Source organism: Corvus cornix, chromosome 1A (assembly GCF_000738735.6).
Source record: "Corvus cornix cornix isolate S_Up_H32 chromosome 1A, ASM73873v5, whole genome shotgun sequence".
NCBI classification, from domain to species: Eukaryota; Metazoa; Chordata; class Aves; order Passeriformes; family Corvidae; genus Corvus; species Corvus cornix.
The window spans coordinates 6,918,776-6,933,715 of NC_047057.1; the positions used below are offsets into that span (position 1 = coordinate 6,918,776).

At 42.9% G+C, this 14,940-nt stretch overlaps 1 protein-coding gene across 1 annotated transcript in view; it reads left to right on the forward strand.

Moving 5' to 3' along the window:
- The window catches only part of ELAPOR2 (endosome-lysosome associated apoptosis and autophagy regulator family member 2), a 95,608-nt gene that overhangs the window by 36,135 nt on the left and 44,533 nt on the right, over window positions 1-14,940 (forward strand). The window contains exon 2 of the mRNA XM_010407759.4: window positions 12,422-12,542. Coding sequence (XP_010406061.2) covers window positions 12,422-12,542 — 121 coding nt within the window. The remainder of the gene's footprint in view (window positions 1-12,421; window positions 12,543-14,940) is intronic.

The window sequence follows — 14,940 nt, forward strand, 5'->3', positions numbered from 1 at the left end:
TGAGGAGAACAGATTTGTAATCAACAGAAAGGAACAGATGGCTTTAGTTGTAATGCCTGTATTTAGATTTGATGTTAATATTCCTCCCAGAGCACCAGCACTTCAGTGATATGTAACACAACTTAAAAGCATCTGGGGAGGGAGGGGATAAAACAAATGGGTTTTTTTGAATCCCGTGAGGAAATCCAGCCACGGATTTAGCCACAAGGTTTCAGTGGGTGTTAGCAAGCAGAGAAGGCAGCAGCTAGATACAATCTTCCTTCAGAACACTGTGGGCATTGCCCTGATGTGCTCATGCCACAGACCCTGAGGAGCCATGGTAGGACCCTGGAGGGGAGCAGAATTTGTGCCCAGTGCTCCACCTGCAGCAAGATACTGTGTCATGAAAGGAACTCTTTCTCAGAGCAGCTTTTTATTCAAACATGGGGAAAGACATCAAGCCCCTGCTCTGACATCCTTGCCATCCGTGTCCTGGTGAGGGCAATCCAATCCTTACAGCACCCCCTCATGCTGGTCCATGTTGGGATTTACTGGCGTGCTTGGAATTGTGAACTGATTCATTCTGTGAATGCAATTAGTCACCACCAGCACACAGGTGGAAGATGGAAGTTAATTCTGCAGCACCTAATTAGCTGTCATTACTGGAAGGGTTCAAAAGCAGAGACAAGATGTTTTGGTTCTGGGTGCACCATCAGAGGGTCTCATGGAGCAGTGGTCAGATACCCCAGACTTCACCCAAGACCTGTGTGTTGCTTCTAACAAACTTTTGTCATTCTGTTAAAAGATAAACAAGAAGCTAGAGTCTCCGTGGGTGTAAATCAGTGTGGCTCTGCAGGCAGCAGAGCTGTACCAAATTTTATCAGCCAAGGGGAGATGGATCCTGTGGGTTAAATGATGACAGAATTATCCTCGTGTGAGTTGCTGTGTGTGCATATGAAAATGCACAGGCAGGTGTGTGCATGCCCACACACTCCTTAAAGGTGACTGGTTTTTTTATTTGTTTGTATTTAGTGCACCTTGGAGGCTTTACCTAGACAAGAGTTGTAAATGAAATGTCATCAGATCATTAACACATCCCCGACATGTTAACAAATTATTGAATGATTTGTAGTTAAAAAAGCCAGTTGAAAGACTCGCTGAATAATATTCCTGCAGGTCCCCTGGCATGTGCATATATTAGAAATCCATGTGATACAAAGCACAGGACAAAAATGATTGATAGCAGGTTACAGTGCTCCTCATTACAATGAATTAATTGATCACATCTAGCAGATATTCCTCCCAGCGGAATCGCTGGATATTGGACATGTCTCTCTCATTTCTCTTCTATCCTTGCTGTTGGAAACATGCCAGGCAGTTTTACACCGTCATTTAAATTTATTTGTGACCTGAGAAAGTTGTGTTGCCCTTGAGACAGTTAACTTTTTAACATCCAGCTAAAAAAGTTTGGTGGTATTTTAGGAGATACAGGGATGGATATTATAAAAAGTTTTCTGATGAGGTGGAACTCCTCAGTCCAGTCCTGGCAGCAGGTCCCACCTGAAAGCTGTGTTGAAATGTTTTTCCTGATGCTTGAACTGCTCTTATTTGACTGGCATCCTGTTCTAAACCAAACAACTCCAAAGATATTAACCAGCACTGTTTTTCATAGTGCTGGGCAGTGGAACCCTAAAGCAAATGCTTGCAGGGAGTATCCCTTCAGCCTAGGGATGAGACTTCTTGTGACAGATAATGACAAGGATGTGTTGGTAGGGAAATAGAAGGGGAAACTTCTGCTGTTTTCTGTGCCATGCCATTTGACAGCTTATCCCCTCTTTCTGGTGGGTGCTTTTGGTGGCTCTTATGTGTTGGAATGACCAGCCAGAAACACAGAACAGGTTATTAACCTGCTGTTTTTACAAGTTCTCTCCTGGCAGAAGCGTCCTCTTTGCTGCACTTGTAACTGGCCTATTGCAGAGTCTTAAGTGTAAAGAAAATAAGTGCTTCAGGCCTTTCATTTCCCTGAAGCCATGCAAACAGTGGGCAAAATACTGTGGAATTGCATTAGTAAATTCAAATCTGTTTTGTGGTTTTTCCCTTTGCCTGTAGATAAGGCAGTACTATCTGTTAAAGAACTCAGCTGCTGGATTCCACTCCTGACCTGTCTTAGAATTTGGCATTAGGTAAGACAATAAAAAGTGGTCTGGTTCCCAGAATAATTTGCAGAGAAATGTATCATCTCCAGTGTGCCAAATGAGATTATACTTGTAAGGCAGGTGAGTGAAGACTTCTCTGAGACTCCACAAGCAACCCAGCAGTTGATGAAGGAGTAGGACTTATGCCTCTGGTCCATGATAACCTGCCTGTGCCTTGTAAGAGACCCAAGCCTGTTTGCCAAAGGATTTTATGTCTCCTGCCATTTTTACAAGGTGCCATTTGCTACATTCATCTTGTGCATTATCTGAAATGTGTTACAGCCCTCACTCCCGCATCTCCAAATTACCCAAGCCAAGCTATGGAGGGGCAATGAAGCAGGGTGAAAGGTTTAACTCCTCCTTTCTCCTCTAGGAAAAGAGTATTTTAGGTCTTAAGATACAATGCAGGTGTGTGTCATCATGTCTGAATTTCTTCCTGATGACTTTCCTGCAAGTTGCTTTTTGTAAAGCAGGGGTAGGAAGTATTGAAACAGGAATCAGCATTTCACCAAAGATGCAGTTAGAACACAAAGTTTATTCTCTTAACTCTCAATTTTCTATGGTCTGACTGGCATTAAAAAGTCTCTCTTTAATGAAGATTTGTAAGGCTTTGTTGCTAAGATCCAGAACATGCATTTGGAAACGCTATTGAGTGGCTTTGGAGATGTGTATCCCTAGAGACTGTTTTAATTTCCATATTCATTAAACTGTTCTGTGGTGCCCGAGAGACCCAAACCCTTGAATAATACAGCTGTGGAAGCTGGGAAAGGAGACAGCAGGATCAATGAGTGCTTTCACCATCAATTTAATCCAGTTTAAGTCTGTGTGACCAATAGGTCAGTCCTGTTCCTGACTGAAAATGCTTTTCTTCCTCTGTCCATCTTTCTGCCTTGGCCACGCATTGCCACTCTTTCCTGTGTCCACATCAGTGCTGACACAGTGTGCAGGGAGCTGTTCTTCTGAAAACTAGGAGAACAAATGACTTTATGATGGATCAGGTTCTTTTTAAATGTAGTGCTGACACAAGGGAAGAGAAAAGACATAGTTTGGGGCAAGCAAACTGCTCAGGATTTCTTATTAGCTTATTAAACCATCACCAGAGATGCCTCCACAAATATAGTTTCTCTGCTTGAAAATAATCTTTTTGAGGGCCATTTTGTGCCATCCTGTAGAATTCTCTATTTGGTATCTCCTTCCATGAAATTCAATGGGATTATTTTAAAAGGTAGAAAGGTCTGCTTTCTCTAGAGCTTCAGTTGCAAGGATGGCAATGACCATCACCTGTTACTTAAGCATCATCAGGGTGATGAGTACATGAGCTGGTTAACTGTGGCTCATCCTGTTGTCCTTTGAAGTGAGTGGATATCTTTTATTGACTTAACTGGGCAACAGATAAGGCCCTGGATGAAAGAGCCACTATTTTACTAGAGGCTACTTGTTTCTGTAGGTTGCAAAAATAACTAATCCCAGACACTTTCAAAGATGGCTAGGGGTTGGGCTGCACATAGCTTTTTTGTCAAGTTTTATTTAAAAGAAAAATAAATTTCTTATAGTCAAAGGGCTGCTGGCTGACCTGACCTTTTCAGACTGAAAATGGTCCCTGAAAGGAAAAATAAGATAATGATAATAAAAACTCTCATAGCCATTACTAGGCTGCTGCTGAAAGGGATTTGGCAAAGGCTGAGGAAGTGTCAGAGTGAGAAAGCACCACCTCTGCTGGAAGATGATGGTCTCTGACCTGGTGCCCTGTGAGGCTGGAGAAATTTCCACTGATTACAGCCAGAGAGAGAGTGCCTGACAGCCAAGACAAGAACTGTTCAGAGCACAGCCCGTTTCACACAGTTGATATTGTGTTACATGGGAATGCACTGTCCTTAAGAAACGACCTTCTTACAAATCATATAATAAATATATATAATTGTATAGCATAGTAAATGCAATTTCTTGGGGGACACAGCCAGCCTTTGGTGCCAGCCATGCTCTCTGAATCTCTTTATATGCTGAAATGGTATATTTTGGGCTGTGCTTTTCAACAAATAAACTCTTCACCCCCACGTATATCTCTCAGCTCTTCTGCTCAGCTTCCTTGCAGATGATATCTGCTTCATTAGCTGCCTGATGAATGGTCTGAGTACATTAGCATCATTTTATCGAGCCAATAACCATGAGCCTCACCCTGCAGAGCTGTGTAGTATCTGCCACTGGGAGGTTTCTAAAAGGTTAGGCAAAGTTCTGTCAGGAATGGTTTAGGTGTGGGGGGTAAGAAGATGGACTAAATGGCTTCTGAAATGCCCTTCTAGCCCTGCAATCTCTTAATTTATAACCCTGCTATAGAAATAGGACATGACTTCTATGACAAGCATCTCTGGGAGGCTTAGTTGAGAGGGGGACTGGAAGCTGTTCAGAGGCTGCACCAACACATTCAAAATGTCAGTTGCAGCCCAGCAGGTCACTGCTGGGTGCAGCAGGAAGGAACAGCAAGGATTGTCCCACCTAACCTCAGATATTTGTGTGGAAGCGAGTCTATACAAACTCAGCAGGTATGGAGGGAGAAACAGATGCAGTTCATGTGTCCTACTCTGAACATCTGGGATGTGCTGGAACTACCTCCTGGTTATCTCTCTGGTGGTCAGCATCCCATGCTGCAGCAGGCTGACCAACAGCAAAGGAAGTCCTTTGACCTGGTTAGTGTGAGAACTCAGTGCCTTTTTCATTTCCAGTGGGACACAATATTCATCCAAACGCTTTTTTATCAGTTGTTGTTTGCAAACATTGCTAAGAGTTGTCTCTGTCTTCCTCCTGCTGACAGAGCTTCTCGTGGCTCTCTGAACTTCACCCATCATTCTGCAGGCATCTGTCCACTGCAGGTCACTCTGCTCAATGGCCTAGCTCTGGACATTTATTCTAACACATTTGGGTTAGAATTCTGGTTTACATTTAAATAGGTTATATAAATACTTAGTAAAATGTGATTTATTCTGATTCCTTGCAAATATTGATGATATATTTTTGCTGAATTCTGGCTTTCATTCAGTAAACCTCTTCAGTTCATCTTTAATTTCCAGATGGCTTTGGCAGTGTTCCAAACTCAGCTTCTGGTGGTTGAAACCTGGTGCTTGAATTAGATTCAAGATGCAAATAGGCTGATTTTCAGAAAGTCTGAATATATGCAGCTGCCTTGTGAAGTTCTATGTAATGCAATTAGGGATGGGATTCTTACTGCCAAAAAACCCTCAAATGAATTAGGGGTCCAGAAAAGAGAAAAGTGGCAGAATACACGTAAATGTCTTCAGGAATTTGGGGATTTAGGAATAGTTGAAAGCTTGGCTCAAGTTTTCAGCTGAAAATCACTGATATATGTAATTTCAAAGGAGATTAAAGAGGAACACGCTCATGTTGGGGAGAAGTGTAGAGCTGGGCATTAGGTCTGGAGGAGTGATGTGACAGCCCTGCTGACACAAGGGTCTGCTGCTCCCTCATGGGCTGCTGTAATAGGAGCACAGAGGGGCAGCAGGGATATTTCAGATATAATTACAAATAATGAGTGTGGTAAAAGAGGAGGAAGGGATAGAAGCTCAAAACTAACAAGAAATGGGAACTTGCTTCTCCTTTCCAAAGCCTGAATTAGAAGTGACTGATAAGCAGGCCTTGAAAGCTCTGGAGTAGTTTCAAAGTGTTGAAAGCATAGTCCCTGAGTGTGCTAATGCTATGGAAGCCAGACATGGGAAACAGTCACGCAGGGAGAATGCCTTGTCCCTGCATCTGCTGTCTTTTGGGGTGACATTTCTTGGTGTAGCAGGGAAGTGAAAATGTTGACTCATTTTCATTGAGATGAGTCTGAGGGGAATAACAGTAGTGCTCAGTGAGGCTGGATTCCCTTCTTATCTCTGCCCGTAGTCATTCTTTCCTTAAAAGAGGCTTTTATTTGTGATGAGGGTTGTTTTTTTTTTTTTTTTTAATAAATACACAGCTAATCCCTATTTTACATGTAAATATAGACAGCACAGAAGTCTGTAAAGATTATGGATGCCCCTTTTGGCAAGCAGTATCTTTTAATAGCATTGTGTGCAGTTAATCGGGTTAAGCAAAAGCACCAGTGGAACAAGAAGTCCACGTTCAGGGAAGGAGTAAGTGTCAGACCTCTGGAGAGTTGTTGGTTAGCAATACTGGGCAGGTAGCAGAGAAGAGTTTTTTTTCTTTTTTTTTTTTTAGTTTGCCTCAGTGATGTCTGTGGTTGGAAAACAACAGGAGTAAAGCAAACTGTTAAACTGCAGGAGCCTTTTGCTATTGTGTTTCATAACAGATATGGTAAATGCTCATTGCTCCTGGGCTTCATCCAGTGTTTTCTGCCCAGACTGAGTGTTCAGTGCATTGGGCACTGGTTGTAAGGGCTTGTGCCCTCTCTGCTCTTCAATTCTAATTAAGTGGAAGGAGTGCAAGGCATCCCATGTATGTCAAAGGCAGGAATGAAAAAATTGGTGCAGAAAAATAGGAAAGGCATTGAAGAGGGTGTTGCTCTTTGTCATGGAGAAAGCTCATTGCTGCGGGCGTTGTCTGGAAGAAGGCTCTCCAGTCAGTGAAGAGGAAAACAATACTTGTAGAGTTTCAGAAATGCCCTGAAATAGGCATTTACTTTAAGACAGAGGCTCTGTGCCCTGGAAATGCCTGTGTCAGTCAACTGTTGTGGAGGATTGTAAGATATCTAGTTCAGATGTAGAGGTCTGGAAACATCTAATGTTACATTCACGGTGTCCGGGGAGCTGGGCAAGGGGGGCCCCTTGATATCACTTTAAATGAAGACGAGAATTGTATGCGAAGGGAGCTGCAGGGGACACAGGGTGGGACACACCTTGCTGAAGTGTTGCTCAGCGAGCTCGTGGTTGGCTGGGGCGAGGGCAGAGGTCCCAGGGAGCCAGGAGACCGCTGCTGGAGCTTTGCACAGCGTGTGTGCGAGGGTGCCAGGCCCACAGCATCAATCCCATATTGATGTGTTTTGAGCATAGGACTCTGGAAAAACTCTGTTGTGTTTTCGTACCCCTGGCAGAGCTGTGACCGGTGCACCATCTCTTTGCCATCATGTGCACACACAAGGGCTTCTTCTTGGGCATGGTGTGCTTCCAAGAGAGCATGTGTAGGTCACAGAGTTTCTCATTACAGTTTTCCATGGTACTGCAGATGTGATTTCACTAATTCTCCAAGAACAATAAAGCAGAATTCAGCACAGGGCAAACCAAACGCAGGTAACGCAGATGCCTATTTCTGGTAGCATTTTTCAGGTTACCATTAACCTTTCATTTGAAATTTAATGCTGAGGACTACACATTGATCCTGAGCAGTTTCTTGGAACAGCCCCAATTTTCTGACACTGTTGGGGCAGCACAGCATCCAGCTGCAGACATACTTGGCTTCTGCTGCTGCAGGCAGGGGTCGACTGCAGCCTGCAAGGAAAGCTGTCAGCTGCAGCAAGCAGGGAAAGCTGGCTCCTTTGCAAGGAGCGAGCCCCAAACAAAGGTGGTCTAAAAGTGTTGGCAGAGGCAAAGGATGAGAGAGGGGTCTCTCTGTAGGTTCCAGCTGGTTTACTGCCAGTGGAGGGTCCAGGGGCAAAGACCAGGAAAAAGGGGACAGCACAGCATTTTATGCGGGGGTGGAACAAAGGGAAACAACCAATGGGGATTGACTGAGGAGGAGGAGACAACAGGGGAATAACCAATGGGGATAACCTAGGGGAGGGAATTACATAAACCAACCAATGGGACATCGAAGAAGGGAGAACTTTCCAGAACTAAAACATAAGCAACTAGGGGAAATACATAAACATGAATTTATACATAAAACTGGGTGGAGAACTCCTGAACCAATAAACTTAAAACACGTAAACTGAGAACCTCTAGGAACGTGGGAACTCGCTGTAACCGCGGTGTGAGAGTCAGAGCTCTGTGTTCTGGAGGCCTGTCTGCCAGTTCTCTGAATGCTCTGCTGCTGTGGCCCCTGCCACATGCACTGCAACAATTTTCCATTTAGAAAATTGCATGTTTTCCAAGTTTAACCCTATGTGGATGTTGTTAATTTTTTCTTGAGAGACACTTTCCAATGGAAAGTTACTTTTTGGGTCTGAAATTCAAACCAGTTTTGCCAAACCCTAGGAATTATGATCAATAAATAAGAAATTCTGTAGGAAATTATAGCTGAACTGAGGGAGGGACATATTTAGAAGATGAAGGCTAAGAGCAGAAAAGTAATAAAACAGAGTCAGAATTACAGTTAAAATTAAAACAGGGTTGTGGCCAAATGTAAAGATACTATATGAGTTGATGATAGTGGGAAAAAACATTGAAAGCAGAGCCAGAGTAGTAGCTGGCAACAGATAACATCTGGCAATGGATTTGCCATGAAATTCATTTCAGAGAACTGGTGGGTGAAGAAATTTTTCTGTCATGGGGTTGGAAGTAGACAATCTTTAATGTTCCTTTCAACCCAAGCTGTTCTGTGATTCTGTGAAGAAATCCCAACATAATGCAGTAGCATTTTTCCATGAGAAACAAAGGTGGTGTGAGTGTCCCATGGTGCTGGGGAGGCTCCACGGTCAGCCTTCTATATTTGAAAGTTCAAATTCCTGAGGCAGATTAGAAGCACTGAGCCTGGTAAGCAGCATTAATGGGCAATTTCCGTGCCTGAAACACTGTGTGTAATGAAAGGTGTGGATGCTGCAGCCAAGGTGTGCTTCCAGCTCATAGGGATGGACCTCTGAGCTATGCTGGGGGCTGAGGGCATCACCATGGCTGCTAAACCAGCTTGAGATGCTGGATCATGTAGCTGAACCACAGCTCCCTGTAGTTACATTCACCCACCATAAGTAGCCACAGCAGTTAATTTAAAGTTGAAGTTGTAAGCTGCTGCTGTGCCTGTGATGCAGCACAAATTATTCTGGTTACAAAAGATGGATACAGCGGGGCCCTCAGTATTTGTTTCATAGAATCATAGAATCACAGAATGGTTTGTGTTGGGAAGGGACCTTAAAGAGCTCATGCCAAACCCTGTGCCATGAGCAGGGACATCTTCCACTGTCCCAGGTTGCTCAAAGCCCCATCCAACCTGGTCTGGAACACTTCCGTGGATGGGGCATCTACAGTTTCTCTGGGGAATTTTTTTTTTTGCAGATTCTTTGCAGGAGGGTTGGAACTAGATGATCTTTAGGTTCCTTCTAACATAGACCATTCTGTGATTCTGTGGTTCTCTGATTCTAAGACAGTAGCATTGGTAGCTGGCAGAGATTTTTGTGTATGTATGGGTATATGACCAAAGGCAAAAGTTAATTCGAAGAGTCTTCAATACTGTCACTTATCAGATTAACAGCCATGTCCACAGAGGTGTCTTCAGACATAAAGCTGAATTGAAAGTCAGATAGAAAACAAGCAAACAAAAAACCCCACCCCAACCACACTTCCACAAGGGAACTGAGCACAGTACAGGGAAAAGTAATTGAAAGAGACCACAGAGAACTCTTGTTCTGCTGTACAAACTTTGTGAGTCTTGTGACTCCTCTGTGGACACTGTTGCACACAGGGATGGGGTGGTCAGAGGGAAGGACATGTGTTATGTCCATCTCTCCAGAAACCTCATCTGAATGGTTAAAGCTGGAGAGGTTTCCATGGAGGGATGGAAACTTGACTCATGTGCCTGAACATGGAAGAAGAACAGAAGCCTTGTATTCTTTATAATTTTTGTTGCTGTCCTGAATTTTGAATCCCTGTTGATAGTTGACAGCTATCCAACCATTAGAGGGGATGTTTATGCACTGCATGATGTGTCCCTCACAGCTGCCTCACTTCTGGGACCCAATTTGGCTGCAGAGGAATTACACTGCTGGCTCAACATCACTGAAGTGTGCTTTGAGAGGGTGGCTATGAGAGCAGCCTGGATTGTTGACACCAAACTGCTGTCTGTAATTTTTTGACCTGATACTAAATAGGAAATGGATCTGAAAGTGCATCAGAGTGCTTCAATATCCTTTTCTCTGCTTCACTCCAGTCTTGCATATTTAATTTAATAGATTAATTTTTTCTTATGTCATATGAACTAGGAGATGGATCTATTACATTTATGTATTCTGGTCACCTTGTAGGCAGATTTCATACCAAGATTCAGGACTTTTTTTTTTAATGCATTCCTGAAAGATTGCATAATTAGATGAAAGGGGGAAAATACATATTATATTTGAGTATATTTGTAGAGTTGGGAGTGTGTTATATCATATTTCATGTGTTGATCTGGGTTTAGTTTTTTTGAGACAAATAGTTTTCCTTGTCACTGTGCTGTGAGTTAGGTTTCTAAACCATTGATTGAGCTACAAAGATAATTATTGAGCTTTGAAAATATTAATTCCAGAGAAATCAGATTATTATTTGCACCTGGATGCAAAATAGCAAAGGCTTTAATGATGTTTAGGTAGAACTTTATTAACATCTGAGTATCTCTGGAGAGCTATGGTAACAGTAGGAGAAGTATTAAACTTGGTATTGTTTGTTTTAGTAAATTCTCATTGTAAATGAGAATTTCAAGTCTTCTCCGTGTGAGTCAGCTGAATATTTGCAGGAATTAACTAATCTATTATCAGAGCCAGCATGGATCAACTCTTACGCAGCTGATCCCCCTTCTTCTGCTCCATCATGTACAATGTCAACTGCAAGGGAAGGAACAGGGAAAGATTGTCTCCAAAATAATCCCTGTGTGCACAGAGTAGCTCCTCCTGGGGTAGCAGAGGGTAGGGCCTGATGTCTGCAGTCATGGCAGGAAGGCAGATTTCTGCTGCCTCTTGCTTGGGGTTTGCTGTAGTGAGAGTGAGCTGCACCAACTAAAGAGATCTTGGGCTTGTGCCTTGGGCTGCAGACAAGGCCACTGCCTTCCCTCCTTGTTTCATGGCCAGTCCTACCAGGAGAAGACAGATAAATTAAAAGGAGCCAACCAGACTCTATGGATCACCACACCAGGCTGCCCCAAAATGATGTTCAGAAACATCGAGCCTGTGGCTAAATTTTCCTTGGCCCCATGAATTTTTGTGTTATTTTTATGGGCCATGAAGGGATGTGCAGTAATGAAGGTGGGGTTCCCCTAAGGAAATGGAGAAGACTCCATCCAAATTAAGTGGCTAGTTTCCCTCTGTAGCCAGTGGGGAGAAAGAAGTGTTTCTAGGATGGGTTATCTCCTTGTCCCCTCTGCAACAGGTGTCTAAAATAGGCACATGGCCAGTGTTTTACCTTGATTACTGCAGAGGGAGCTGGAGGTGGCCTTGCCCATGTGGAGCCATTTTGAGGAGCTTGCCAGGACGTGTCATTTGAACACAGGTCTGTTCCCTCTTACGAAAGTCATTCACTGTTTCTGCCAGCTCCACCCCAACTCTCTCTTGGTACCAAACTGGTTGAAGAATGAGATGTTGCTGAGGTTTATTTTAATCATAAACTTCTGGGCTCTGAATTTGAAAACAGAGCTATAAACTCAAAACTAAAAATGTAATTAAATGTGAGTCTAGATTTTATGTGGGATCTGAGTCAATACTACTAATAAGATGAATAGCTAATATTCTTTCCTAGCTAATGCTAGGAAGTTTCTTAACTGTTTTTCACTGAGTCTTCCCAGGGCTTATCTCAGCCACAGAGACCATGGCACTGATCTCCCCTAACACCATCGTTCTGCGTTGAGGTACTCCTCAGAGCTGACCCTGGGTGACATTTTCAGAGGTATCCCAGTACTGGGTTTATCTGCCCTAATTTGCCTGGGATTCCTCTGAAATTGTCAAAGAGGGAAAGGCACTTGCAGAAGGAATCATCCCATCCGTCTTAGACATCCAGCCTATCATGGCATGACTCATGCTCTTGAGTATGGCTTGCTCCATTGATCAAAGAGGAAGCCTTGCTGGCTGCTGTAGATCAGCTACTGTGATGGACAGAAATTTTTGATCAATCCTGCTCTAAGAGACAGGGAAAAAAATTCTAGTGGAATCTGCATCCTGTCTATCAAGTGCTTTTGCAAATCCCAACTTCTGCCCTAGCATTTGTGCTGCACAGCTTCTGATGAGTGCTGTGCTTGCTTTGTGATGATACATGGCAATCATCAAAGCTGCACAGTATGTTCCACGCCAGCTACTTCCTCTCTGGTTTAATTACAACTGAGTTTGCTAATCCCAGTCTTGATTAATGAGCTTAATATGCAAATGTTATGATGAAACTGAAACTCTTTGTAATTGCTTGCAGACAGATTACCACTTCGAGTACACAGAGTGCGACAGCAGTGGCTCCAGATGGAGGGTGGCTGTCCCGAATCCGTCAGTGGAGTGCTCTGGACTACCTGACCCCGTGAAAGGGAAGGAATGCAGTATGTTGTGACTTTTCATTTTACAGACTGTTACCTGCTTTTTGTGCTATTTACCTTTGTAGGGCTTCTAAGGTCTGCCACTGATGTCCCGAGTTTCCTTGAGTTGTCCTTCCCCTCCAATCCGACTTTGTCTCCTGGAGATGTGGAGCAGGGATTGTCTTTGCAGTGTATCTGTGCAAGTCACGGTCTGTTACAGGTAGCCTTTTATGCTGATTCACAGACAAGGCACATCTATGACAGCACTCCTGAAGAGGTATGGTTGCTTGTCTTGAGCTGCCCTGCTCCCCAGTTCTGCAGCTCTCCAGTTCATTTGTAGCTGTACTTGCCCAAATGGTGCCCAGGAGTGGTCAAACTATATTTGCATAGTGTCCAGATTCTCATTACTTTCATTATTTAGCTAATTCATAAGCTGAATGTATAAGGAATGGTAAATGTCTTACTTGCCTGAGTTATTTTTATGACGAAGCTCCTGCATTTTATTTATTTATGCATTTGTTTTTTTAACAATTTGGAGTGTTTTCATATCACTTGGTTCTCCATTTTTTTTAAATGTTGAAACACTTCTTTGCATCTGGCATATAAACGAACTGCTGCTCTGCAAACACATCCCTCACTGCTTTGTAGCTTCCCAGTTTGAATGCTCTTTCCCATCACACTTCCTTGCTCTAGCAATTCTCTCCACAAAAGATGCTAGTGGTAATTTATACCAGGGGGTATAAATTATTGTATCTGACAAATAGGATGAACAATGGCAACATTTTTGCAGTTCTATTGTAGAAGAGGTGAGATTTACTCACTCCTGACTCTCCTTCTCTAAAGGTTTATTTTCATTTCTTTATGTTCCAGTGTGAGGTACATAAATGTTTTCTGTAGCAGTGTTGATCACTGGAAGGTTTCTGACTGCTTGCAAGCGTCATTTGTCAATGTGTCATTCCTGGTATTTGGGTTTAGTTTCCAAGGTTTTAAATCTGGAATCTCTGTATATCCTTACGAGGTGCTTTTTACAGTTACAGAAATACAGACCTGAGAAGCATCTCAGGTGATCCCATAATTCATCCTCCAGCCCAAATAGCTGTAGTAGAGATGACTGTCATTCATGGCTGATGTTTGGCTGGGCTGTTTTCAGGCACTCTAGTGATGAAGAGCCCAGAAGCTCTCCAGCTATTTGCTCATATATTTTGTCCTTTTCATTTTCCCTCCTGTTAAAGATTTTTCTGCTGTTGAATCTCCGTTGTTATACTTCAAGCCTATCACTTTTTGCTACCTGCACTATAAAGGAGCAGATAGTTTTATTTCTTCTGCTGCACAACCACTTTTGGTGTACCCTGGAGTACATAGGTATAACTCGTTTTTTCTGACATACATTATTTCTTCTTAAATCTTGTGATAAATGGCTTAAGGTCCAGCAACATTACACTATCCTCAACTTTCTGCTATAGATTTCAACAAATGGTTCACTTCCCTCTTCATTTTCTATTATTTGTGCCTGTTTCTGGTCTTTAAATCACTTACAATGAGAATTCAGCTGGTTTATAACAATAGATGAATCTCTGGCTTCTCAGTATCTGGCCTCTGCGAGACAAGGTGAAAACTTTTCCCAGCAGATGGGCTCTGATATTATACACTAAAATACAGGATTCTGTTAAATATACTGGAAGACTCATCTCCTTCTTGTAATGTTGCTGTTAAATCCCATGACAGTTCATCTGGTTTGAGAAGCAATCAGATATTTGGCTTTTTTACTGAAGCCCTCAGATCTCATCTCCCTGGGCTCTTGGAGTTCTGCAGTTTTTTTCTGTGTATAGTAAATTAACTGGCTTCAGGAGCTGTCTGGCTATGTTCTGATGACAAAAGTAATTTTAGGTTTCTCATCTCTTAGTCTTTCACCTTTTGCTGAAAGAACAACCAATCTTTCAGCCTGAAAACATGAATCTGTCAACAGCAGTCAGTCACTGCAGAAATGTGCAGGGAACCCTTCTCCCATTCAGCTTGGCTAATGTGGTGGTTTTTACTGTAAAATATTTTAACCAGAGTAGAGTTTGGCTGACAGTCCATTCTCCAGTGGGTGGGATAAACTGGGAGAGGCAGCTTTTGAAAACTGACTGCCCTGCAAATCTCTAGAGTTTGCACATGGGGGTCTGTTGTTGATGATGTGTTGAAAATGCTGACAAATATCTCCTTACTGTGTTGTCATATTCTCTAAGCTGGTGGCTTCTGTCTCATCTGACAGCACAGCAGCTGGACCAAAGACATCTTACACTAAAAGCATGCATTTCTGCACCCTAAGGAAAACAAAAAGTTCTGTATCTGAGGCGTCTACAACTCACGTTCTTGGTGGATTGTGTGCAGAGTGGGATTTGTGCTTCAGGCTTGGCCAGGGGTTGCACACAACTCACAT